The sequence below is a fragment of the Ambystoma mexicanum genome, chromosome 1p (assembly GCF_040938575.1).
Source record: "Ambystoma mexicanum isolate Mex_15411 chromosome 1p, UKY_AmexF1_1, whole genome shotgun sequence".
NCBI classification, from domain to species: Eukaryota; Metazoa; Chordata; class Amphibia; order Caudata; family Ambystomatidae; genus Ambystoma; species Ambystoma mexicanum.
Genome location: NC_090921.1, coordinates 592,953,686 through 592,978,926, shown reverse-complemented (window position 1 = coordinate 592,978,926; position 25,241 = coordinate 592,953,686). Strand labels below are relative to the sequence as shown.

Below are 25,241 nucleotides of genomic sequence, written 5' to 3'. Positions count from 1 at the left end.
CCCCAACCTTCCAGGGAGGCATCCGTCGTCACCGTCACCTGGTGGGTCGGGGCTAGGAAACCTGTTCCCGCCGTCAGATGAGAGCGGACACCCCACCATTGTATCGCCTGACGGAACGCTTCGTCGAGCGGGATCCTGTCCTCGAAGTTGCCCGTCGTCTGGATCCAGTGGGCGTCGAGGAATTCTTGCAAGGGCCGCATCCGAAGTCTGCAGTGGCGCACCAGATAAATGCAGGAGGACATCATTCCGAGGAGGGACTTGATAGACCTCACTCTGGCCACGTCCATGGCCAGCAGACGTTGCACCTTTCCCAGGATGGTCCTTATCCTTTCCTCCGACGGTGAGGCCCGCCGCGCCACTGTGTCGAGCTGTGCTCCCAGAATCAGGGCGACTTGCGACGGGACCAGGTGGGATTTTGGAAAGTTGATGGAGAACCCCAGGTCCGTGAGCAGCTGGACGGTCTTCGCAGTGTGTTCCACGGCGAGCTCCCTTGTCCTTGCCCGTATGAGCCATTCGTCCAGGTAGGGGTAGACGTGGATCCCCTGCAGGCGCAGCCGCGCCGCCACTGGTGCTAGGCACTTGGTGAACACCCTAGGCGCCGATTTTAATCCGAACGGGAGGGCCTTGAACTGGTAGTGCCGCCCTTTGACCACGAACCTGAGGAACTTACGGTGTCTCTTTAGAATAGGGATGTGGAAGTATGCATCCTCCAAGTCCAACGACAACAGGAAATCGCCCTCCTCCAGCTGTCCCAGCACGTGCTGGAGGGTGACCATCCGGAACTTCTGTGCCTTGATGTATTTGTTCAGTCGTCGCAGGTCCAGGATGGGACGCCATCCTCCTGTCTTCTTCTTTACGAGGAAGTATCTTGAGTCAACTCCGAAGCCCCGAAGCCTCTTTGGAACGAGCTCGATGGCACCTTTCCTGAGCATCGCCCTTACTTCCAACAGCAGTTGAGGGACGTGATTTTCCTTCCTGGCCACGGGAGGAATGCGGGGGCACCTCTTGTGGAACTCGAGGGCGTGCCCCAGGGCCGGGGCGTCCAGCACCCAACGGTCGGTGGAGATGGACTCCCACACGCCGACTAACTTCGTCAGCCGGCCTCCCACCGGGGTGCTTCTGCGGGGGCCCGACCAGGCGGTCAGTTCAATCTTGCTTGGGAGGCCGCTTTGCCTCCTTGACCACCTTGGCGGCGACGGCGGGATCCCCTTGACTTGCCGCGTCCCCTGTAGGCCTCCTGCGACGAAGATCTTGCCGCTTGACGGTACGTAGAGGAGCTGCTGCCGGCTCCCTTGGAGGCACCCTGTCTGCCTCCAGAGCTCCGAAAGGACGGCCGTCGCTGTTGGAGCACACCCAGTGCACGGGCCGTCTCCATGTCCGTCTTGATCGCCTGAAGGCACTCATCAACCGCCTTGCCAAAAAGGTTGTTCCCATCGAAGGGCATGTCCAAAACCTTGGTCTGTACGTCCTGGCGGAAATCCGTCGCCTTGAGCCATCCTCGTCGTCTCAGGCAAACGCTGTTGCCCAACTGACGGAAACCGGTGTCGGCGATGTCCGTAGCCACCGTAATGGCGTGGTCCGAGGTAATCTCACCTTCCTGTAAGATTTCCAGGGCCTCAGTTCTCTTGGCGTCTGGAAGGAAATCCAACAGAGGGGCGATCTTGAACCATAACTCCCTGTTGTAGCGGGCTACGATGGCCAGGGCGTTGGCCGCCTTGATGGTCGTCGCTGCAGATGAGATGACCCGTCGTCCCATCGCATCCAGCTTCCTACCCTCGCCGACGGCGGGGAGGTTGAAGTCGAGGCCGATGCCCCCCCGCTTTCTTCTTGGCCGCCGCCGAAACGACCGAATCCGGGGTAGGTTGCGCCCTTCGCAGGAGCCGTGGCAGGGTTCTTGAGGAGGGCGAGCCCCTCATCCCAGATGTCATCAGGAAGCGGTACGGCGAGGACCGTCTTCCTTTTAGCCTTTGCGCCTTTGGTAAAGGAACCCTTCCTTCTTCTTTTCTTCGGGGCAGAGCTGGAAGAGCTCGGATGCCCTGGAAATCATTGCATGGAAGGATCCAATCTCGTCGGGCGTGGACGCCCGGGCAGGGGGCGACGGGGGACACGTCCCGTCATCGCCTCCGTCGTCATCCGTACCCGTCGTAGTCGTGTCCATGCCTGTATCATCCCCGTGGGTAGTGGACCGAGGGGAAGGCAGAGAAGGCCGCAGAGGCAGGAGAGGAGGCCTAGGATGCATCCTCCACCTCTTAAGTGGTGGGCTCTCCGAAGGTCCTGGCTCCGGTTCCCCCGTCGGGTCTGCATCAGGTACCTCTGTCGGGGGAAGGGGCAAGCTAGTCCTTATCTCCGAGCATAAGGACTGTATGGCTGACAAAATGGCCGCCGAGGTCCTCTCCCTCGTCGGGATCCCTCCCGATAGGTTGGGCCTCCTCCACGACTTGGATGAGCTCCTCTTCAGAGGTCGTGTCCGTATCCACGACGGCCACCAACCCCTCCCCCACCCTTTCCAACGAGGACTTCGTGGGGGTCTTCTCGATGGGCCTGAAAGACGACTCCCTCTGCGGTGGCAGGGAGACTCTGGTACCTGAGGGCACCTCCACTGGTGTAGCCTCCACAGGCTGAGCCAGGGCCGCGGCGACATCCTCAATCGAGGGCTTAGCAGGGTGAATTAAGGCCAACGTCACCTTCTGTATGCCTGGGGCCTTCACCTTGGGGGGAGGGTCCGAGCCTCGCTCCCCCTCTGCCGGAATCTTCGAGATCGACTGGGGCCTCTCCAGAAGCTTCGCCGGGCTCTCTGACTTCCTCTTACCCGAGCCAGAGCATTGGCTCGTGGTCGATGGCGCCGGAGAGGATGCGCCCTGCCTGGCAGCCAAGGAGCCTGACCGTTCGGCCCTCCCGGTGCCCGCGGACTCGCGGTGCTTAGCCTTTTGTTGGGCCCCCGTCACCAGAGCACCCTCACAGGACTTAGAAGACCGCTCAGACTTCTTTTTCTTTTTCTCGCTTGGCGGGCTCTTACCTTCCAACCAGTTGGCGAGACGGAGGTGCTGAACCATCATGGTCCGCTCCGACATGTCCCCACAAAACGCGCAGTCCTTTTCCTTGTGCGTCTTGTCCTCATGGAGACAGTAGAGGCATAACGAATGCTCGTCCTCCTTGAAAACGTTCTGAACCTGGCATCCAGGGCAGGTCCTGAACAGCTTCCCGGGCGTCGAGCTCCCTTTCTCCCGGGCCATGTCCGGGGTAGGCCTTGGAACTTCTGGAATCCTCCAAAAGCGTAACTCGATGAAATCTTCACCCTAGAGGGGCGTAGAAACTCCGAAACGGATGCCCATTGATCGGAAGTAGAAACGGTGGAGCTTGAGGCTCTATTTAACCGAAAAAATGAGAAAATCTCCTGAAAAAAGCGCAAAAATGCAGCAAAAGCTCGAGAGCTACAGCACGAGGACTCCCAACACTTGAACGTGCGGTAAAAATCTGAGGATGGCTGCCAGGGGCGGGGCTTAGGGAGAGGGCAGTCATTGGCTGGGGGCAGTATGACCCAGAGACCAGTGATTGGTTACTACTGAGAAAGACAGATCAGAAACGAAACTGATACTGATTTTTCTCAATACCGAGGATTCCCGGCCTGACGACGGGGAATATTCATGAGCATGTGAATCCATGCCAGACCCCATGCTGGAAAAAAAATGTGATTTCAAATCGTATAGCCCCCAGGGTTCGACCAGTTTTTTTTTATTCTTGTTTGGTAGAAAGTGATGCTATTCGATTGCTGGCATGTGCTAGTTTTCTCTGTGATGTCTATTGTGCATGGCTCATGTACATGCATTTGGGGTGCAGGTAAGCTTGCAGCTATCTTACACATGGCAGACCAAATGAGAAAAATGCTTGGTCTCCTGGGGACGATGTGAATAAACTGCCAAAGTGGCGGCCCCAAACCACACATCAACAACCATCTCCTGCTCCATTCTGTTTCTTTGAAACATATAGCTCCTCTCATGGCAAACTAGAAGGGCAACACACAGGAATACTGCATTGGCAGTGAATAGGTGGCCAGTTCCTGTTCTTGAAAGTTCACTTAATGGGAGTGAATCTCAATGAATGCCCCACACTCAGTTAGTCTTCATGTATCCTTGTCAACAGATGAAGAATTAGAACAACGCTTTGCCGGAACCATTTTAGGTAATGCTCAAGGCCTGCCAGCCACAACTTCCATAACTGAGCCCCAAATCTCTGCTATGAAGAGCAACATTCATCTGCATTGCATAAAGCACCAAATCTATGAAACTGCATAAAGCTGTAGATGTCATGGTTATTGCCCTACACCAGGCCATGAGAGTGGCAAACATAAGTAACACACTGAAAAGAAAGCCAATACACTAGAATAAGCTTCCATGGAAAAATATCTGAGCTCCAGAGGCCTCCAGAAACGAAGATTTAACTCCTACTCAAGTGAGCCAAAAAGGAGGATATGGGAGCTCAATGGATAATAAGTCAATGTAAGAAGGCCCTGTGCACACAAGATGGATCGCAATACGTCTGTACACCTCTGGTCCAATTATGGCCTGGATAGGGAGGGTTGCATTGCTTACCTCCTGGGGGAAAGTAAGTAAAATAAAAACGTGGACACCAGGATTTTATTTAGGTTGTGTATATGTTTGTTACTAAGGCTTGCCTAGTTTCTCCATAGATTGTACCCTCCAGCACCACCCCGTCAAAGCAATGGACTGGGCAGGGGAGAGAATTTCAAAAATAGACTTTTGTAAAAAATAAAAAATTGTATTGGTTTTTCAATATTTATATAAAGAATACAAATAACCTGCCTGTCAACATGCATTGCACAGTACACAATACCCTTACAGCCAAAGCTCCTCCTGCTTCCCCCAAACTATAACCCATGTGTCTAACATGCCAATTTCTTGTTTAACAACCACAAAACACCCCCGGGTACAAATGACCATCCCCATATTCCCCCAACAAGGCAGCCCAGAGAGGACAGGTTTCCTTTTCGGTACTCAACAGTTCAGTACCAAAGGCTAAACCATATCAACAGCCCTCGATTTATACATGTATGCACTTTCACTCTTCATGGTGGTTTGGAGTCGGGAGAGAGGTGTTAAGAACATTCAACAATTATCCCCAATACAACGTGACACTTTCCTCCAAGTCCACCTCTTTGTTTAGGATTGGGAACACTGCATGTTCAAATGCACATACGGTCCTACAACAATACCAGGAGCCACATGCGCTGATGAGATGCTAGGAATTCGACAGCCTCTCTGTTCTATAGAAGAGCACTAACTGGTTGGGCAACAGAGAATGTCTTCATATCAAATGGATGTACGAACGGGCGCACACTAATAGGGGCCACAATACCAGATAAGAACAATCATCATTAGGCCTTTTCCACCTTGCACCACCAGAAGGGAAAGTCTCTTATTCCCCATGTTTCAAGAAATAATGTTAGGGGCCGTGTCTTTTGTACATGGTCAGTACAATGAATTAAGGCCAAGCGTATTCACATCCAATTGGCAATAAAAAACGTCAATACACCAAAAGGCTATGACGTGCGAACACGTACGGTATACATAAACAGGTGCGAGAACACCAGACAAGAATGATCATCATCAGGCTTGAATAGCCTCTCACTACGGGAAGTGACCGAATTTTCATTTATTTTTATGTCAACAAATAATATTACTGGCTATGCATTTTATATAAAGACAAAGAAGCATAAAATGGCGTATAGTAATCCTGTCTGAGAATGCCTAATGTAGAAGGATACATCTAACTAGGTCTCTTTTGATACAGATCGGACCCCTATCCAAAATGGCGATGATGTGCGCACATACGCAGACGCTCATGTTAGGGAGTTGTATAAACCATATCAATCCAACATGGCGGCCATAAGTGTACTGCGAATCATAACACGGGTGCTCGAGGCATCGTACAAGCAGAGCCTGCAGACAACGCCACTTTCGGATAACGGTAAGCATTGTGTGCATTTTTTGTAATGCGCGAGATGCAGAGGAACAAAAAACTGACAGCAGTGGTACATATACGTTTTGGTCACAGAACTGTCCCTGGTACTCCATTGCCCAGCAGTCATTTTCTGCAGCTGGAGACAGAAGCTCACCGGCGGCCTAACATCAAGACACTGCGAATGTAGCTAGTAAGTGTCGAGACAATGATTGACTAATTACATCAGACACATATTTTTAGGGCGATTCTGTTAGAATAATTCATTTTTTGTCTCTCTCCCCCCTTTCATCTTGTTGTAGATCTATTGAGAAGGTGGGGTGAATGGATGGATGATACAATTCGGTCCCGGTCGGGCTTGAAAAAACACTCTATGGTGACAACGTACCAAGAAACATAAGATACCTCAATTTAATGAAAGGTACACCCATTAATGCTTACATGGGTATGACATACTTTAACATTTAAATAAGAGATAAAAAACAGCGAGAGAGTAAATATAGTTCTCTCGTCCTTTTGTTGTTTTTCAGTTGAGATTTATCCAGAGGTGAAAAATTTGATACCAAATAAGATGATTTGACTCCCACACGTAAAAGAAGCTCCACAAGTAGCAGAATAGTCGAGTGTCTACCCCTAGTGCTGTCCATCAAAATAATTATGGCTACAGTCATGATAAAGGTATCATTGTTTTTAATGCAGTTTTTGTTTTATTTGTAGGTATAACGAGCAGAGCACATGGTCCAGTGCTTACTGCTCAATTGTTCGTTTGTATAAAGATTGCTAGCGTCCTGAGGGGGGTTGACGGTACAGTCAATATCAAGATCGATTCGCTCTGTGTTCTCCACCCTCAGAAACACAAATTGGTGTAGACGATGTGTCATGATTAAAAATTATGATTTCATGCTAACAAATTTCACCTATGGTACTAACATCACACTGATTCCAAAAATGACAGTTGTCACAACTAGGTGTCTGTGACATATGTGATGTTTATTTGAACTTGTACCTCATAGTACGCCGCAATAACGCTGATCTCTTTTTCATTTTAGTTTGACCATTGAAGTGTCTAGTTCACACATGGTCCTTTTTAATTATGTGTATGCAAATTAAATTATGTGTTTTTGATACCCTTGTGACTGTCCTCAATACAGCTGATTGTAATTAAATATCACTCATAGGAGTATTCACTCCACTACCCGTGTGTAGGGAAGTTGGGTAGCCAGTGGTGTGTCTGTTCCTTAAATATACACCTCTTTGTTTCTACACAAAACTTCCATTTCAGCCAATCCCCACTTTCTAATATTCGCAATCCATTGCGGAATAAGAGGACCTCTAGGATTCTTCCATGATATTGCTATCCTCCTTTTAGCTCATACCAGTAATAACTGAGATATTTGTTTCCCGTGTATCCCACTTGTTCCCCAGCAAGCACCCTAACAGACATAAGGAGGCAACACACACATACGATTTGTTGGCTACTTCAATCTTCTCTACCCTTCCCCCCCAAAATCATTCTATTACCGGGCATTCCCACACCAAATGCCAGAATCCTGCTTTACCTTGACCACATCTAGGGTATGCATGCGGCAAAGATGAATTTATTGTATGCATCCTTGCCGGCATGAATACTCTGTGGAGAAAATTGAAGTGGATTAATTTAAATCTGGCATTTCTGGAAAACGTTTTGGTGTGTTGGCAGATGCCCAGCCATTCTTTATCTGAGAAAGAGATTCCAAGATCATTCTCCCATTTGTCTTTAACTGTAAGGGTCATAGTGGGTTTCCCATCCAATAATAAGCTACATAAGTGGGAGCTCACCCTTTTCCCATCACTCACAACAAAAAGTGATTGTAACAAGGAGTTGGATTCAGGTTCCTTTAGGACCCTCGACCAGAGCCCAGCCAGTCTTCGAACCACCCTGGCATAGTTTCGAAAATACCCTTGTTTCATACTATACTTCTCCATCCATTGAGTAAATGTAATGAGAGGCCCACTTAAAAAAAAAATCCCTCAATGAACTGCATCACACTGTCTTTAAAGTGGCAAGACCCATGTCCTTCAGAATTCCCCAAATAGTCGGATCAAAATTGTGGGGCAGAGCTGGACAATACAGATTGGAGATCTGTAGTTTAGTTAATGCACTTTTCCAAGCTAATCTTGTCATTTTCACTATACACGTTTCGCCCATCGAATCCATTGGGTCCCACAATAATGTCCCCATCTGATAAGTCATTCCAACATATTGCAATTGGGTGGCCAGAAAGTACAATTCGTAATCCAGTAGGGCCAGCTCCCCTTCCTGGTATGATTTCTGTAGAGTCCTTATAAATACCCTATGGCTCTTCACCCCCATACCAACTCCACGATTTTGGCCTCTTACATTTTAAAGAAAATACTTTTGATCATTTATTGGATATTAGCAAAGAAATATAACAATCTAGGAAAGATCACCATTTTGTATAATGGTGTTTTCCCCCTCAGCGAGATAGGGAATGATTTCCAAAAGACAATTGAGACCCCAGTTCTCGTTAATGCTTAGTGTCTCCTTCATCACACGGATAATCTGTATACCCAGTTACTTATAGGATTCCTGTTCCCAATGTATCCCCCACTCTTGGAGTTGGTTCTTGGTTCGTGTTTCAAGGTAACTAAGAACAAATAGACTTTTCCATATTAATCTGGAATCCGGACAATGTCCCAAAGTTTATCAGCACTTCCAGAACTATCGGGGATAATATTTCAAGGGTTGCATACATATAGGAGGGCATCATCAGCATATAAAGATATAATATGTATCTGACCATCAATATATATATACCCGTCACCATCATGTGTTTTCTGAAGTAGCCCGCCATGGATTCCAATGCCATGGCAAAGAGAATTGCTGATATTGGCCAACCCTGTCTGCTAGTCCTCCTCAAAGTCGAACTATCTGAAATTCACTGTCCCCGTCCTTACCCTGCCCATTGGTTTCTTATATAATAAACATATCCATTTCAGTATATTTCGTTTTAATCCATAGCCTTTCAACACCCGAAATAGCCATTCCCATTCGGGGGAGTCAAAGGCCTTAACTGTATCAAGGGAGATCAATGCCAGCTCCTCCTCTGATTGTTTAACCCTATCCATAATGTGATGCATTCTTCCGAGGTTCATGTATGTGTTCCGTCCCCCCACACGCCCACATTGAGTCCGGATGTACCAAAGCCCGGACAGTGCTCATTAGTCTTGAGGCTATGACTTTCCCCAGTATCTTCGCATCTGTATTCTGTAACAAAACAGGATGGTAGGAATCACAGTATCTCCGATATTTCTGGGGTTTAAGAAGCACTATAATTATTGCCTCTCACATGGGATCCGGAAGGATACCAGAATGTAACGGATATTCATACATTAGTTTCAGCTTGGGACAAGGGAAAAGCAGCATAGAATTCCACCTGGAGGTTGTTGCCTGGCATTTTACCCCTACCCAATGACCTATCTTCTATTGGTGCATCGAATATAGTCCTAGAGTCAGCTGACACCACAGGTAAACCCACCTGCTCCAGTAGATAATCTGCCTCCTCACTTGTGTATGTGTTTGAACTTGTATAAAGTGTATTGTAGAAGTTCAAGATAACACTTTATATATGCCCTGTTGTGTTATTGTAGACAGAGTTTCCTGTTTGATTAGCTATGCTAAAGGTTTACCGGCTTTATCACCTTCACCATGAATGCAAACTGAGTATTGATCATATTGACTTCTTGAAGTTCCGAATGTTTGCCCAATTCCCTAGTTAGATCCTCCCCCAAAGGACCCCCAGCAAGATTCCCCCCTCAAGTCACGTGATGTTTTGTTCTACCTCCCATAACGATTTGTGGAGGGTCTTCCGCACCCCCAAAGGATTGGCTATGCAAAATCCCCTCATCGCCACCTTAAAGAGGTACCAGACAAGCTCTTTATTTTCTATTGAGTTATCAATATGTTCAAAGTAAGAGGTTATTTCCTCCCTAAGGCAAGTTTTGAATGCCTCATCCTTTAAGGTTTCAGCCCGCAATTTCCAGGACGAGACAGCTGGTTTTCTTTTTATCCAATTTAAGGTCATTCTCCCCAAATACCTGATTCCCGTGAAAATACTGAAGTGTTGCCTCCCAACAAATATGTAATCAAGTCTAGAATGGGAGTCATGTGGGTGAAAGTTTTAAGGGCCATGATGTAACTGATCCATCCAGGGAAGGTTCTAATAGACAATTAAAGTTGCCGTGCCACAAAATGTTATCAAATCTGTATCTCCCTCCCTAACGTAATACCTCAGGGAAATAAAGATTATCCTCATTGGGTACATAGGAATTAAGAATACATATTTCTCTGCCATCTAAATTGCCTGTCGGAATCCGTGTTCTTCCCCCTGGGTCTTCAATTTATCCAATGATACACATGGGGACCTCCTTCGCTATTCTGATCAAGTCCCCTCATGCATATGATGCATAACAGAAACCATACATCATCCCTCCCCACCTGTGTTGTAATAGTTCGAGATCTGTTTTAAAAAAATGTGTTTTCTGCTGAAGGGCAATCTGAATCCCATTTTTTTGTATACAATTTCTCGTCTTTGCTCTTTTTGCCCTCTCACCAAGCCCTTTGACATTACATGTTACCAGCCGTATGCCATCAGACAACATTCCAGTCTCCGGACAGCCTCCCCGAACGACCACCCTAAACATGATTTCGCAATTCAACCCACTCCTTGTAATGTACCACAATTCACTAATAAGCAGATAAAGGGAGACCGTCACGCACCATATAACCATAAAGCCTTTGTCTGGAAGCCCCCTCCAGTGTGATTGAAATGCATCAAACAGCAACGAACCAACAGCAACAACAACGAAAAACAAAGAACCGAACTCAGTCCTAAGACCTTCTTCAACATAGGTACAGAAACCCTGCACTTAGAGACCTCAGACTCCCAATGACCCCCCCCCCCAGGGAATAACCCCTCTGGTGGGGATAGAGAGACCATAGGCGGGGGCAGGGATCTCAGCTACCCGATCCTTTCCACCCTTTAAATCCAAAATAAACAAACCAAAGGCAGCCCATCCCTTTTTTTGTACAATTGACGTATGTGAACCTTTCCCTTAAAACAACGAGAAAGCATATCATTCTAATCAAACTTCCCCCTCATCCAGGTCCAGAGGCTGATGTGCTCAATCTTCTTTATGAATCGTCATGTCCACCCCCTGTCGGGAGTGTATTATCCAGCCAATCCCAAATGTCTTGTGCTTGTATATTTTTCTTTCTTTGGTTCATCCTTTCAACAACTTTAGTACTAACCCCGACTTATCTATCAGGATACCAGCCCTAGAGGAAACTATTGCCTTTTTCACTATGATATTTTGCCTCTTCTTGGTGCTCCACCTGTTTTGTCAAGAGGATTAGATCTAAATAGATATTTCAGCATTTATTGCATCACCTTTGGGTTGACAAGGGGAGTTTCAGGAACAACATTAACCCCCTTCTGTTCTGTATACCCAAGGCACAGCGACACCCTCTCTCCTATGATTTGTGCTTGTATAAAAACATTGATTTCTCCCATATAAAACCTTCAAATTGGGGGGAAAAAACATAGTATTTAACTCACCGCCTCAAAGGATCTTCTCTGTTTTTGGACCTCCTGAGCGAAATCGGGAATAAAACAAGATCCTGGCTGATCCCACCATGAAATGTCCAATCGTCTGTGCTTCCTGCAGTACAGCATCCCTGTCCCTTTAATTGAGGAACTTGGCTATTATAATTCTGGGTGGCTATCCAGGAGACGGGCTCCTGCCCAGGATTCTGAGTGCCCTCTCGATAGTGAACAGATTTGAGAGCCCCTCAATGTGTAGTGTCCACCAACAATTTGGTAGGCCCAGTAGTCGAATGCCACAGCGACGGGATCACCCCTACACATCTTTAGCCCTGTGTTCCAGGATCTTAGCTGCCATTACTAAGCCCTTCATTTTATTCGGCTTCAGTAACTTCAAGTCTTCCACATCGCTAATCAGTTGTTCCTCTGCCATGACCGAATGAGGGTGACGTCCATGCTCACCTCTTGTAATTTATTCTCAAGGGAAACCCTTGAGTCCTTAATAGCCACAATAAGGCTTTCCATAGTCACTCCTTCCATGGTCGTCTCGATTGCAGCCTCCGCTCCCATTTTTGAAGATATGCTTATAGTTTGTTTCCCCTTAGGAACCACATATTGTTCCATTTTCTGTTGACCCTTGACCATCTTGTGCAGATAAGAATGAGTTTGTGATCACTGTGAAATAATCAACAGGCTCACATATAAGATGCGCCGGCTGCCCCCCTTCAAGCGCTGTTGTGTGCCAGACAGTCTAGAGGTAAGTGACATACCTCTATACTCCACGCCAGCCTCTGATCAGAGTGAAATTGTGTGACTGCGTGGGATTATTTTTCTCTTATAGTGAAATATATCACCTACCATATCACACCACTTTTAACAGTATTTGGGCGAACTTCCTCCACTTCTGTGTTGAGACCAGACAAGGATACCATTAAAGCACACAAAAAATAGTCAATCAGGCTTGAAATGTAATGCTCAAGTGGGACCCATAAAGATCCGGCCACAAGTCCAAGAATGTAATCGCATTGGTGTCCCTCCCAGCAATGTGTGGGTCAATACCAACTGTCTGTGGCTCCACAATGAGAGAGGAGCAGGAGCATCAGGGATTCTAAGCTCTGCTACGTCCCAAACCAGGCCCAGAGGTCTGCTGCATCATGGGGCAAGGAGAAAGCACTGCTCGGTTGCGGGTCACCCCATCAGAGGCCTCCAGCACTCACAGAACGCATTTAGTTGCACACGGACAAAAACAAGATGGCGCCCGCCTCCTCCACTTGGAGAAGAAGCAGGTTACTCGGACGAATACAATTCAATTCGTCCAGGAGTGGCTGCACGATTAGATCCCCCGCCTTTCCAACACAGGGTTCGGAAGTTTCATTGTCAGATACTTACATTATATCAGACAGATTGAATACAGAGCGCTCTCTATTCACACCTGTGCAGGTCATGCCTGACCATGCCCCCTCAGGAACTTTTATAGAAAAGCGGTTTGAAGAGAGAGCAGGAAGTGGGGAGAAGAGCTCCATGTGGGAGGCATGGCCTAGAGCAGCTTCTGGGGGCAATGGTGACTTTGTAAGGCAGACCGCATATGTGAGGAGGGGCCTTGCATAAAATGTGGCCCGAAGGTGTCTGCCCAGTGCAGCCCGGTCACCAACAGGGCATGACAATTTGTTAGCCCACCCGGAGCCAGGCACAGTGGTCCCTTAACCTGGAAGCCCCAGGCTGCATGTGAGCTGCAGCCTGGGTGAAGCTTAGGACCACACATCTCGTGCTACATGGGCGAGGAGGGCTGGTGCCAGACAGCACAGCCTCAGGAACTGACAGCCTACCCCAGGGCCAGTCAGGGCAGGCCCAGAAGATTTCTGTGCCCAGACCGCATATGCCAGGAGCTGCCCATGAGCCAAAGGGAGTTCCACCCCCCAAGTGAGGCGGCGGGCTGGTGAAAGAAAAAAGCCCTAGGCAGTGTCCTCACGATGGCCTGAGTGAAGTTTGGAGCCGTGACATGCCATCCCACTGGGAGCCTTAAGCGCCTGTTGGCAGACAGCGGGTGAAGATCCCAGCACGTATGCCTGGAGGGCTGGACAGACGAGGTGTGCCCATCCGTGCATGGCAATCAGGAGCAATTATGCAGTGGGCTCCCTTAGTGAATTGTAATGGCCAGGCACCACAACAGTGGCAAGATGTGGCAGCCCACAAGGGCATGGGGCACTGCATGAGGGGGAAAACCTTTCTACCCAAGGCGATGACTGTGCAGCGCACCACAAGAGCATGGGGAACTACGAAAATGTGAGGGCCGAGCCAGGCTCCACAGTGGTGAATATGCACCCTGCCCCACGGGTACAGTGTGCACTGAAGAAGAAAGACCTCCTTCGGCCCTCATGTGGTAATGAATATAGCGCCCCCAACCCGACATGGGACACAGCATTACTAAACATCAGCACCTGGGGCAGGCCAACCCCCCAAGGCATCAACAACAAACTGTGGAAGAGCCTTAAAGTGAACTAAAGGGCCGCTGGGTGTGGCTGACTGCAGCAGCCACAGTCCTGTATTTAATGTATTTATTTATGCATATTTATTTAATAGATATATCATTATATACATATAGATATATGTGTATTTGTTTGGGTATATGTGATTGAGACTAGTGTGGTTACGATAAGAATGTTGGGAGGTAAGTGGCCCGGCAGAGAAGAGTTTGGTTAGATGGCAACCTGCCAGAGACCATCTGAGTAGGCCATCAGTGCCATCCTCTGGCCCCTCATCTGTCCGGGTGGTGCCGGACATGGAGAAGGGGTCTGTCCCTCCTTGACCCCTCTAAAAGAGTGTGGGCCAACGGAGCAGGCTACTGGGAGGAAGATCATGTAGGGGCAGAACAGTCACAGGAAAAAGGAAAACAAGGATAAGACTGTTCAGGGTTGTGATGGTTGATATTCTTTAATGAGAAAAGGTCCCTGACGGGGCCTATAGAACTCCACCCTGGTGTTTGACGTCGTCGATGAAGGTCAACCTTAGTATACAGCATGGTCAGGAACTCAGGTGCAGCCTATCTTCCAGTGTGTAGTAGGGAGTTAATATCTTTTTAGTTGCAGGTTGCTGGTTTGAAGGCAGAGGGGTGTAGCGTGGTCCCATCTGGCCTAGTGGCATGGCCCGAGCTAATGGGCCAGAACAATCAAACCAGGACTATACGTCTTCCAGACTCCCACTTTGACTTCTAAGGGCCAGCTTCCTCAGACGCAGAATATCCTTTTTTAAAGTGGAAAACTCACACAGCAGACAGTGTTTATATTTCTCCACGTTCTTGTACATGTGCAACCCTAAACTATCTAACTTATTAGGTACTAGACAATCCGGCTTCTGGCCTAACCATAGTATGGAAACAGCCCTATTGGATCTCAAAATCCAAATGCACTCTATTAAGGATGCAGGCAACTTCTGTATCCTACTCCTACTTGACTTATCGACTGCCTTTAATTTGGTGGACCATGATACACGACACTGACAGATAACTTCCATCTCTCCCAAGATGCTACAGCTTGGGTCAAGTCCTTTTTAGCAGACCAAACTTGCAGAGTCACAATAGGCAAAGTCTCAGCAGATCCAATCCCAGTTCCTATCGGAGTTCCACAAGGCTCCTGTCTGTCACCCACATTTTACAATGCCTATAACAAACTACTCTCCACTGTCCTGGATGCCATGGGTGTCATGTACACAAACTTTGTGGATGACACCCAGATCCTAATACCAATTTCAGGTAACCATAAACAAGATACCATCTTAATAAACAAAATCTATGCTATAATAAAGAAATGGATGGCAATCAATTGTCTTTTCCTCAATGATGAAAAGACGGAGATCCTCATCATTGGTCTCCCTCTAAAATCAACACACTCCCACTGAATACTCCTCCATCACCATTGACGGCACTCCCATCCCTATCCTCAACCAGACTAAAACACTGTGGGGTGTACCTCGACTCAAACCTTACTATGACAAAGCACATTAATGCACTTTCTTCATCCACTGCCTATACAGCCAAGCTAATCTCACTCAGCCGACAATTCCTGATGCCTCAAAACTGCATTACCCTCTCCCGTGCACTAATACTGTAAAAACTGGACTGTTGTAATGTACTACTGCTAGGCATCTCCAAAGCCAATCTGGATAAATTACAACTCTAGCAGCTCTTGGCATAAAAAAGCACAATCATATCTCAAAAATCAGAAAGCAAACACACTGGCTACCTATTAAGTCAAACTCTTTAAAACATTGTGCATTACGCATAAATGCCTAGGTCAGACTGCGCCCATCTACCTTACCAATTCAGTGATAGCTAAGAAATCGACAAGAACTCTTAGATCGAATTACAACGCCGAACTCCAGATCCCACAGTTCAAAATTTCTAAAGTGGGAGGATAAAGCTACCAGGTCTTAGCCACGAAAACTTGGAATTCCCTCCCAGTGCCACGGAGAGAAGAAACTGTGCACTCAAGCTTCAAAAAATCACTAAAGACTAGCTAAATATTGTTTCCCTACCTGACACCATAACAGAGGCAACCCACTGCTATCAACATCTCAGACAGAGCCCCTCTAAAACAGTCCTCCCCAGTTCACTGTTTCATCAATGTATATGTATCCCTGCTTAGTCCTGTAAACTGTTCTGTAAATATCTGTAATTTCTAATTTCAAGTGTGTAACTTTGTCTCCAACGCAACCAGATATGAGCTTCCTCAATGTAACCTACGCCATGGTACCCAAGGGTTTGGGCGTATAACAAATGCAATAAATAAATAAATCCCATGAGCTACTGCAAGCCAAGGGACTAACACAGTTTGCCCTCTCTCTGCCGCAAAAGCACCCTCTTTTGTATGCGGAAACGTTTGCTTTGATGGTTGCAAAAGTGGTGCATTACCTTTCCCCACAAAAGAAAAATCAAACAGGCTGGACAAACATACAATCATATGTATTAAACCAGCCAAAATGATAACATTCAATCACGACAAACAGGAAATGTGCCACCCTGACATTCCTATTGTTTTCCTAACCAGCACAACAATAAAACTTATAAAATCAAAAGTCTATTGTTTCATTTCAGTTTGCCACTATTGCCTCTAGAAATAAGGTTTTGGTAGAAAGAAGGACATAATTTAGTACCCCCACAGCCAATCAGAAAATTTGATTCTTACCTCAGACCTTCCCACTTAACGTCCATAAAGGTCTTACCTAAAGTGCCACATGGCTTGTTCTTGTAGATGCAGATGTCATATCTGAAAGAAAGGCAGGAAACATTAATAAAACAGTTAACAAACACTGCAACCTGGATGCACTATCAGGTTTCTTGTATTCATGGCACTCCCAATACCCCGCCCCCTGATATACATCAAAAATCAAAGTCCTGCCATACTCCTCCCAGGATGAAATAGGGGTGAGGGAACTTGCCCCCAACCGTCCCATGAACACTTGTGGGTACCAATCCAACATGTTGTTGATCCATTAATATTTCTGGGTCTCTTTGTGCTCTTGAGCCCCACCACAAATATCACAAACATGTGGCAGGGTGAATTATCTGGTCTGGGTCCCAATGGGTCCTGATGACCCATGCCAGATGTAGAAGAAAGTACATGCCCTATTGGCCTTTGTGCATGATATATAAATGTATGTTTTAATATCTCACTGGCACATGCTAGACAAAGGGTCTCATTGCGAGTTTGGCGGTAATTCAGTGATATAAATCTGTTGAATTACTTCTAAAATCAGTTACTGCTACAGCCACTTGGTCACGTGGGTTTACCACAGGATTACAAGTGGTGGTAGAGCAGTGTATTTGCCCATTTTTGGAGTCAATATGACTCAATGGGTATTTTTGGCATATTTACCGCCAGTGGAATTACAGCGTGGTAAATCTGCCCATTTTTTGAGGTAAAGTGGAGGATTTACTTCCAGCAACAATCTGGATATGAATCTGGATATTTCCTCAAAAAATCAGCAAGGTTACCACATGGTAATTCCGCCGGTGGCATTATGACAAGAATGTAAACTTGCTGATGCGGGAAAGAACTGTGGTAATTCCACAGCCGCCAATAAAAGTGGTGGTAACGGAATTACTGCCACTTTTTACCTGCAGTGTCAGACTTGGAATGAGGCCCCTAGTATGTCTAGCATGGGTCAGTAGGGACTCAAAAGAAAGGAGACATGCCCCACAGTCTTGCGTGGCTGGCCCAAAGCAATACATGTATGTTTGAGAACTAGAAGAGCACAGAACCAACGATCCATCCTGTGTTCTTCTTTGAATGGTGACATTGAGAAGAAGAGTGCCCATTCCTTTCAGCATCACTTGATGTGAAAATTTTAAAGATACTTTTAGACAATTATTTTTACAAGAGACCTCACGAGAATATAAGCGAATTTAACTAAATAACCAACTGGCAATGCATTATGGTACTGATAGTCATTTAGCCCGGGAGGATAGCTCAGGGGCAACGTGCTCGCCTTGGAAGCAAGACGACACAGAGCAACACAGGTTCGATCCCCGGGTCCGTGCTTAGAAACCTCTGGGTATTAAACGCGTTATAAATAACCAATTATAATTACCCACACAAGGCTTTTAGTGGCAGACTTTCTTTTCAAGGTATATTGCAAGTAAAAATATCCGTGCACAGCAACAGGAAAGCCCATTACCCTCCATGAATCTGCTGTGTCAAGTTGCGATCGGTGTTGCTGTTGGGGGTATGTCCATCATCCCACCAGTGCACACAAGAATGGCTTGGCAGCTATGATGCACATCATTTTGTTTGCGTTTCTATAAACATGTAAGAACGCCCAGGTCTTATTGCTATTGCTATTGATTTGGGTCGTGCCACGGCAACAAGTTGTACATTAACAAGACTCAAATTGGAAACAAAAAAATATTCATTTTCAATACAGATTATAGGACACCTTCTCCGTGATCTACACACTGCATACCCAATGCCCTCTCCCCCAAGAAGTAGAAGCACATGCATCCTTTATTTAAACATATGCTTAATGAATAAGACATTGGGTTCAGTTAATTGCACCGTTCCAGTGATTCGGAGCAATTGAGGGCAATTAAGTACTGAAAAGTCCATCACTACTGCCCGTCTCCTGCCAAACCAATATACATAGTCTCCGGGTTTACCTATTGCTTTCCCTGTACTATTTATTATTAGTAAGTGTGCATCTAATTACTTTTTAACTTCCTGTCCATATCACGCCAACCAACTGGAGCACCCACTCCCAGCTGACTGACCAATGGCTTCCTGTTGAATCAATCAGACGACTACTTGTTTTCAAACCACACACCCTCCGACAATGCTCACAGTCCCTCTAGTGCACCTCTCGCACCATCTTGGTCTTGTTCCTATTTCTGTGGTTTTGGCAGGAGTAGAGAGGAACACATGATGGTGCATATAACGGGCGTTATTTGGAGTGATCCAAGATGTCTGAAGCTATACCTTTATTGCACACAGTGTGATGGGCATGACAGGAGCTCTCTATCACACTGCTGAGGGCCTCAAACGTGACTCAATGGGCCTGGAGGTCTGGGGAAAAAGTGGCGATAATTCCGTTATCACCACTTTTCCCGCACCGTGAAATTACAAGTTTTGGTGAATTACCACCAGTGGTATTACCAAGTGGTAATTCTGACGATATTTGGAGGAAACGTGAAGGATTAAATCCCCCCCTCCAAAATCACCACTTACCCCACAAAAAACCACCAGAATTACCACTCAGTAATTCTGCCCAGGGTCGGACTGGGGCTATCGGTCGTTCGGCCAGTGGCCGAATGACCTTGAGGACCTGGGGGCCGGTTTTTCAACAAGCCACCAGAGGGCTGGTTTCTTTAGGTGTTTGTGTTTCTGGTGTTTGTTTCTGGCTGCCTGCGGCCCGAGAAGCTCGCCAGCAGCGGAGATGTGGCAGCATTAAAGGTAAGAACACGTTGTTACTTGCTTTGATGAGTTTTGCATGGTTTTTATGGCCTGCCTCAGTGTATGGCCTCCGACTGAGACCAGCCCCAGGCCTGGGCATCAGGCGGCGACGGCATATGGCTGACGCCAGTCAGGCCGTGCTCCAAGCTGTGCGAGCAGCAAGCGAGAAAATTAGTACAAAATGGAATACGCACCTGTCACTGCCTGCTGGGCTGGGTTCTCGCTGTAGCCTGCAGGGTGGGCCAGTGCGCACACAGGCACGGCACACAACAAAGGAGTACACTCTCGTTGTTTTCAACTTTGCAGGTGCGAACAAATTGTTGCACTTGCAAAGTTGAAAGCAACTTTGTGCCTGGGGCTAGGGGTCACTGGGGAACAACAGCGCAGGCCGGGACAATGAAAAGGCAGGAGGACAATGAGACACCAACTCTGCACCACCAGAGGAGGTGTCACGTCAATTCTGTGACATGAGGAGTCACTGAGGATGTTGGGCATGGGCAGTGGGCAGCATTTTTGGCGCACAGTCAGCTGCACACAGAGGCAGCAGGCAGTCTGAGTCTGCCAGCAGACCGTCACCACAGTGTTCAGCAGCAGGCAGCCGGCCTAGCACAGCCGGAGAGGAGGAGACCAACTCAATTCAAATCGCGCCAGTCGCCACTCACCACCACCACTTTGGGAGCCTTGGGTGGGCCTTGGCCTGGCTGGCTGGCTGAGTGGCGCCATTTCGACAGGAGAGAGGTATGACTGTAGCGGCCTCTGGGCTCTGGCCCTTTCCATAAATATTACCACAAGGAACATAGGCAGGATGGGGGCTCTTCAATCTTAGTAAATCACTACTTCTGCACCAATTGTGTCCCTAGTTGCTAGTTCTGGAGGCTGTTGCTTACTTACTCATTTCCTTTATCTGCGGGCCTGCTGTGTCTTCCATGTTTGATAGGTGCTAGCTGGGCCGTCAGTGGATTTTCAGTGATGCTAATGTTTTCCCCCTGATTCTTCCAACACAGGAATGGACGTTAGACCTGCCAGAAGTAATCATGTTATTGCTGGGAAACATACGGTTAAGGAACAAAATGGGGGTCTGTGTGACGGATTGAATTGGCTGTCTGTCCTGTTTTTATGTGTACCCTTCATCGAATGGCAGGTCGATTCTGCCTGTGTATTTTTGTTTATTGATCTGAATAATGGACAGACAATGATCCGGCATTCTTGGCTGCCAGGCAGACCCTGAGCTCTTGATATCACAACAAACACAGAACGGAGGGCAGCTGGACAATGGGGCTTCGCTGTGCTGCATTCAACCCTCTCAAATCCTTTCTGGGTGAATGAATGGGATCTTTTGGGATTAAGCGATCAAACGCCAAACACGCTGCACATTACACTCTCCTCTTGTACATTGCTTTATCCTGGTATGTGAATCAGAGGGGTGGGTTAGTGTCTCTCTGATGGCTGCTTATGCTGCATATATAACACACGTTCCCATGGTCAACTTAAGCGCTGTTGCAGCAGGTTACGTTGTGTGTGTGCCCATTTATATATTTCTCCCATACACCTGTGAATGGGTTTTTGGGGGGGGGGGGACACAAGTCTGTTGCTTTTTATCAGCATGAGTCATTCTCACCGAAAACTGCCTTCCCACGATGTCGTGCCTCGTATGTTGTTAATGATGTGTGTGTGCAGTGCATCGGATAGAACAGGTTATTATGCCAGTGTGTGCGCTTGGCCGAGGTTATTGTTATGCTGAAAAGGGCACATATACTGTAGCACTGCTCATTCAAGAATCACAGGTGCATAGGGCGTGGGGCCTTAGCCGCCTTGTTTGAAGCTGCAGAGTGGCTGCCTGGCTGGGTTGGAGGCGGTGGAATGGTGGGGTATGTCCTGTGACTGTTTTGTTAATGGCTTGCTAGCAAACAGAAATGCCACTGCATGGGATTCCCGTGTGTTAACTAAAGGCGTGGTCATCGCTCATCGGGATTTCTATGTACAGATTGTACATGTTATGTAATGGAAACTTGTTGAGCGCACGTACACCCAAAGGCATCATGGTGCTGGTAGCATAAAGGAGGTTTCTACAGAGGGACGCTTTTGGAATAATATTGTTTTCAGGTTCCTCCGAAAGTCGAGGTGATCAGCAGTCCTCCACAAAGCAAGGAGAGGATAGTTCTACGCTTTGGCGGCCACAACAGAAAACGCACGCCCCCCTGAACATGGTTTTTGACTTTGCTTCTGTGATTGAATACACTAGTAGCGGCATGCACTCAGTCAGCAATTTCTGGGACTGCTGGGCGACCTTAAACACGGTAGTGGTGGTATTTCTAAATCCACCTTTGAATTCAGATTTTGGCCGAGTCTTACTATTGGCTCAAATGGCCAGCCTTTCCCTGAAAAGGAGTAAGCGACAAGCCAAGGCGCACCACCGCATGTCGCATTGTGATATCGTGCAATGCTCCCACATCTGCCGTGCTGCTCTCACTGTTTCATTAAAGACTCCCAAAATCCGATTCCCCAAAAAAAATGTACCATTTTACAGTAACATATAAAGCGGAGGCATATCATATTCGTTTCCAGAAAATGTCGTTTTGGAATTCCCAGTCCCATTAAAGGCATGGTCTAGTAAAAAATGTTATTTAAAAAATAGATAGGCAACAAAAAAAAAAATACTAGCATTCTCTTTTAAAACTTCCTATGTAAAATTTTGAGCTATTCAAGCTCAAAATTCGCAAAAGCAAGCACATGGGCGCATCCATTTTCTGAAATGGATGCCCTCCTGTGCTGGCTTTTGCGGCACTAATGAAGGAAAAGCCAGCCAGCTGTAGTAAACAAAAGCTACCGCTGGGTGGCTTTCCCTTCATTAGTGCTGTACGCGGAGGACGGGGAACGGAGACCAGAGCAGGAAAGCTGCAGCTGAATCTCGGTAAGTGCTATTTATTTAAAAAAAAAAAATAAGCACTAGCTGGGGGTTTTTTTCTAAGTTTTCCGGGCTCGAGGAGCCCGGAAAACTTAGAAATAAAACCGCAGCTTTAAAAACATTGTATTTATGTTTGCGGTCGCTTTTGAAGCGACCGCAAACATAAATACAACGTTATTGTGTTGGAAAACGCTGTGGTTTTTCTTTCCAAGTTTCTCAGGCTCCTCCGGCTCGGAGGAGCCTGAGAAACTCGGAAAGAAAAACCGCAGCGTTTTCCAACACAACGGTTGTGTTGGAAAACGTTGCGGTTTTTCTTTCCGAGTTTCTCAGGCTCCTCCGAATCTGCGGCTGGGGAGCCCGAGAGCCCCAAATGGGAAAGCATATTCAGGCAGAAACAACGCGGTTGTTTTCCGCAATGCTGCGTTGTTTCTGCCTGAATCTGCTTTCCCATATGGGGCTCTCGGGCTCCCACGGCTGAGGAGCCCGAGAGCCCTAAATGGGAAAGCAGATTCAGGCAGAAACAACACGGTTGTTTTCCGCAATGCCGCATTGTTCCTTCCTAAATCTGCTTTCCCATTTGGGGCTCTCGGGCTCCCCGTGGCGAGCCCCAAATGGGAAAACAGATTCAGGCAGAAACACAACGCGGTTGTGTTGGAAAACGCTGCGGTTTTTCTTTCCGAGTTTCTCAGGCTCCTCCTTAAAAAACCGCACTTCAAAAGTGACCGCAAACATAAATACAACGTTTTTAAAGTTGCTGTTTTATTTCTAAGTTTTCCGGGCTCCTCCAGCCCGGAAAACTTAGAAAAAAAACCCCAGCTAGTGCTTATTTTTTTTTTTTTATAAATAACACTTACCGAGATTCAGCTGCAGCTTTCCTGCTCTGGTCTCCGTTCCCCGTCCTCCGCGTACAGCACTAATGAAGGGAAAGCCACCTAGCGGTAGCTTTTGTTTACTACAGCTGGCTGGCTTTTCCTTCATTAGTGCCGTAAAAGCAAAAGCCAGCACAGGAGGGCATCCATTTCACAAAATGGATGCGCCCATGTGCTTACTTTTGCGAATTTTGAGCTTGAATATCTCAAAATTTTACATAAGAAGTTTTAAAAAAGAGAATGCTAGTATTTATTTTTTATGTTGCCTATCTATTTTTTAAATAACATTTTTTACTAGACCATGCCTTTAAGAGTTATAACAAGAAACATGTGACGGGTGCAACTTTGCAATTAACACTGGGGCAAAAAGTTGCACTAGTGCAATAAAACGTTCCTTTTAATGCATTTCACACCAGAACAAAGTGCTAGGGCGAGACAAACTATGCACTAAAACTGGGCAATGCATGCTCTATTGCTAGCTGCACTTGCACTGGAACAAAGTGTCTTTATTACAGCCAATATCTTATTAATGAAGCCCGAAGGCATGGCAGTGGTAGTCCCACAGTAGCAATGGCATGGATTAGCAATCCTTTCAGAGTTAATGGATTAATTGCAACTGAAAATCAGCTGTGGGACAGCAAATCTCATCTGCAGGCTGCTTTCCTGAGATTTCCTTTTTACATTCCTTAACAAACTGTGCTAAAATGGGGGGGGGGAAGCCTTATCCTCAGGTATATTTCTTGGTAAGGAAATCGGAAGAAAAAAACGCGCTCACCCGTCTAGCGCTTCTAGGCAGTGTGCAGAATGACAACACGTCTAATTTGCATGTGTGTGATTGCAGTCACCGAGTAACAATCCCTAAAATAAGTGTGCTTTGAATCAATCCTCCTCCATAGAAACGTTTCTCAAGAAATACTGTCATTTGCCCATCCATTTTTTCAGCAAAAAAGGAGGCTCGATCATGTATGCAAAGTCAAGATATTGTACTGGAAATTGGTATTGGTATTGTCAAAATCGGGAGGACCGAAAAAAAATAGGTGCCGCTTGCTGTTCTCAGAGAAGATCGTGGAGGAAGAAAAGTAAAGCAATGGCATTCCTCTTTCTGGTAGGTTCAACCAAGGAAATGAGATTTTTTGGGGGTGGGTAGGTACTAGCCACATTGCCTGCTGACGACTGGTTATGTGAGGGCGGGAGGAGGAACAAAAACAGCTCCTTTATGTGAGGGAGGGAGGAGGAATAGAAACGGCTCCATTATGTGAGGGCAGGAGGAGGAACAGAAACAGTTCAGTTATGTGAGGGAGGGAGGAGGAGGAACAGAAACAGCTCCATTATGTGAGGGAGGGAGGGAGGGAGGGAGGAGGAACAGAAACAGCTCAGTTATGTGAGGGAGGGAGGAGGAATAGAAACGGCTCCATTATGTGAGGGAGGGAGGGAGAGAGGGAGGGAGGAGGAACATAAATAGCTCCATTATGTGAGGGAGGGAGGAGGAGGAACAGAAACAGCTCCATTATGTGAGGGAGGGAGGAGGAAGAGAAACAGCTCCTTTATGTGAGGGAGGAGGAGAAGGAGGAACAGAAACAGCTCTGTTATGTGAGGGAGGGAGGAGGAATAGAAACGGCTCCATTATGTGAGGGAGGGAGGGAGGAGGAACAGAAATATCTCCATTATGTGAGGGAGGGAGGAGGAGGAACAGAAACAGCTCCATTATGTGAGGGAGGGAGGAGGAAGAGAAACAGCTCCTTTATGTGAGGGAGGGAGGAGGAGAAGGAGGAACAGAAACAGCTCCGTTATGTGAGGGAGGGAGGAGGAATAGAAACGGCTCCATTATGTGAGGGAGGGAGGAGGAGGAACAGAAACAGCTCCATTATGTGAGGGAGGGAGGAGGAATAGAAACAGCTCCTTTATGTGAGGGAGGAGGAGAAGGAGGAACAGAAACAGCTCTGTTATG

The 25,241-nt window shown here is 47.0% G+C and overlaps 1 protein-coding gene across 1 annotated transcript in view; it reads right to left on the bottom strand.

Moving 5' to 3' along the window:
* The window catches only part of ADAMTS10 (ADAM metallopeptidase with thrombospondin type 1 motif 10), a 932,646-nt gene that overhangs the window by 383,066 nt on the left and 524,339 nt on the right, over positions 1-25,241 (bottom strand). The window contains exon 8 of the mRNA XM_069649542.1: positions 16,797-16,840. Coding sequence (XP_069505643.1) covers positions 16,797-16,840 — 44 coding nt within the window. The remainder of the gene's footprint in view (positions 1-16,796; positions 16,841-25,241) is intronic.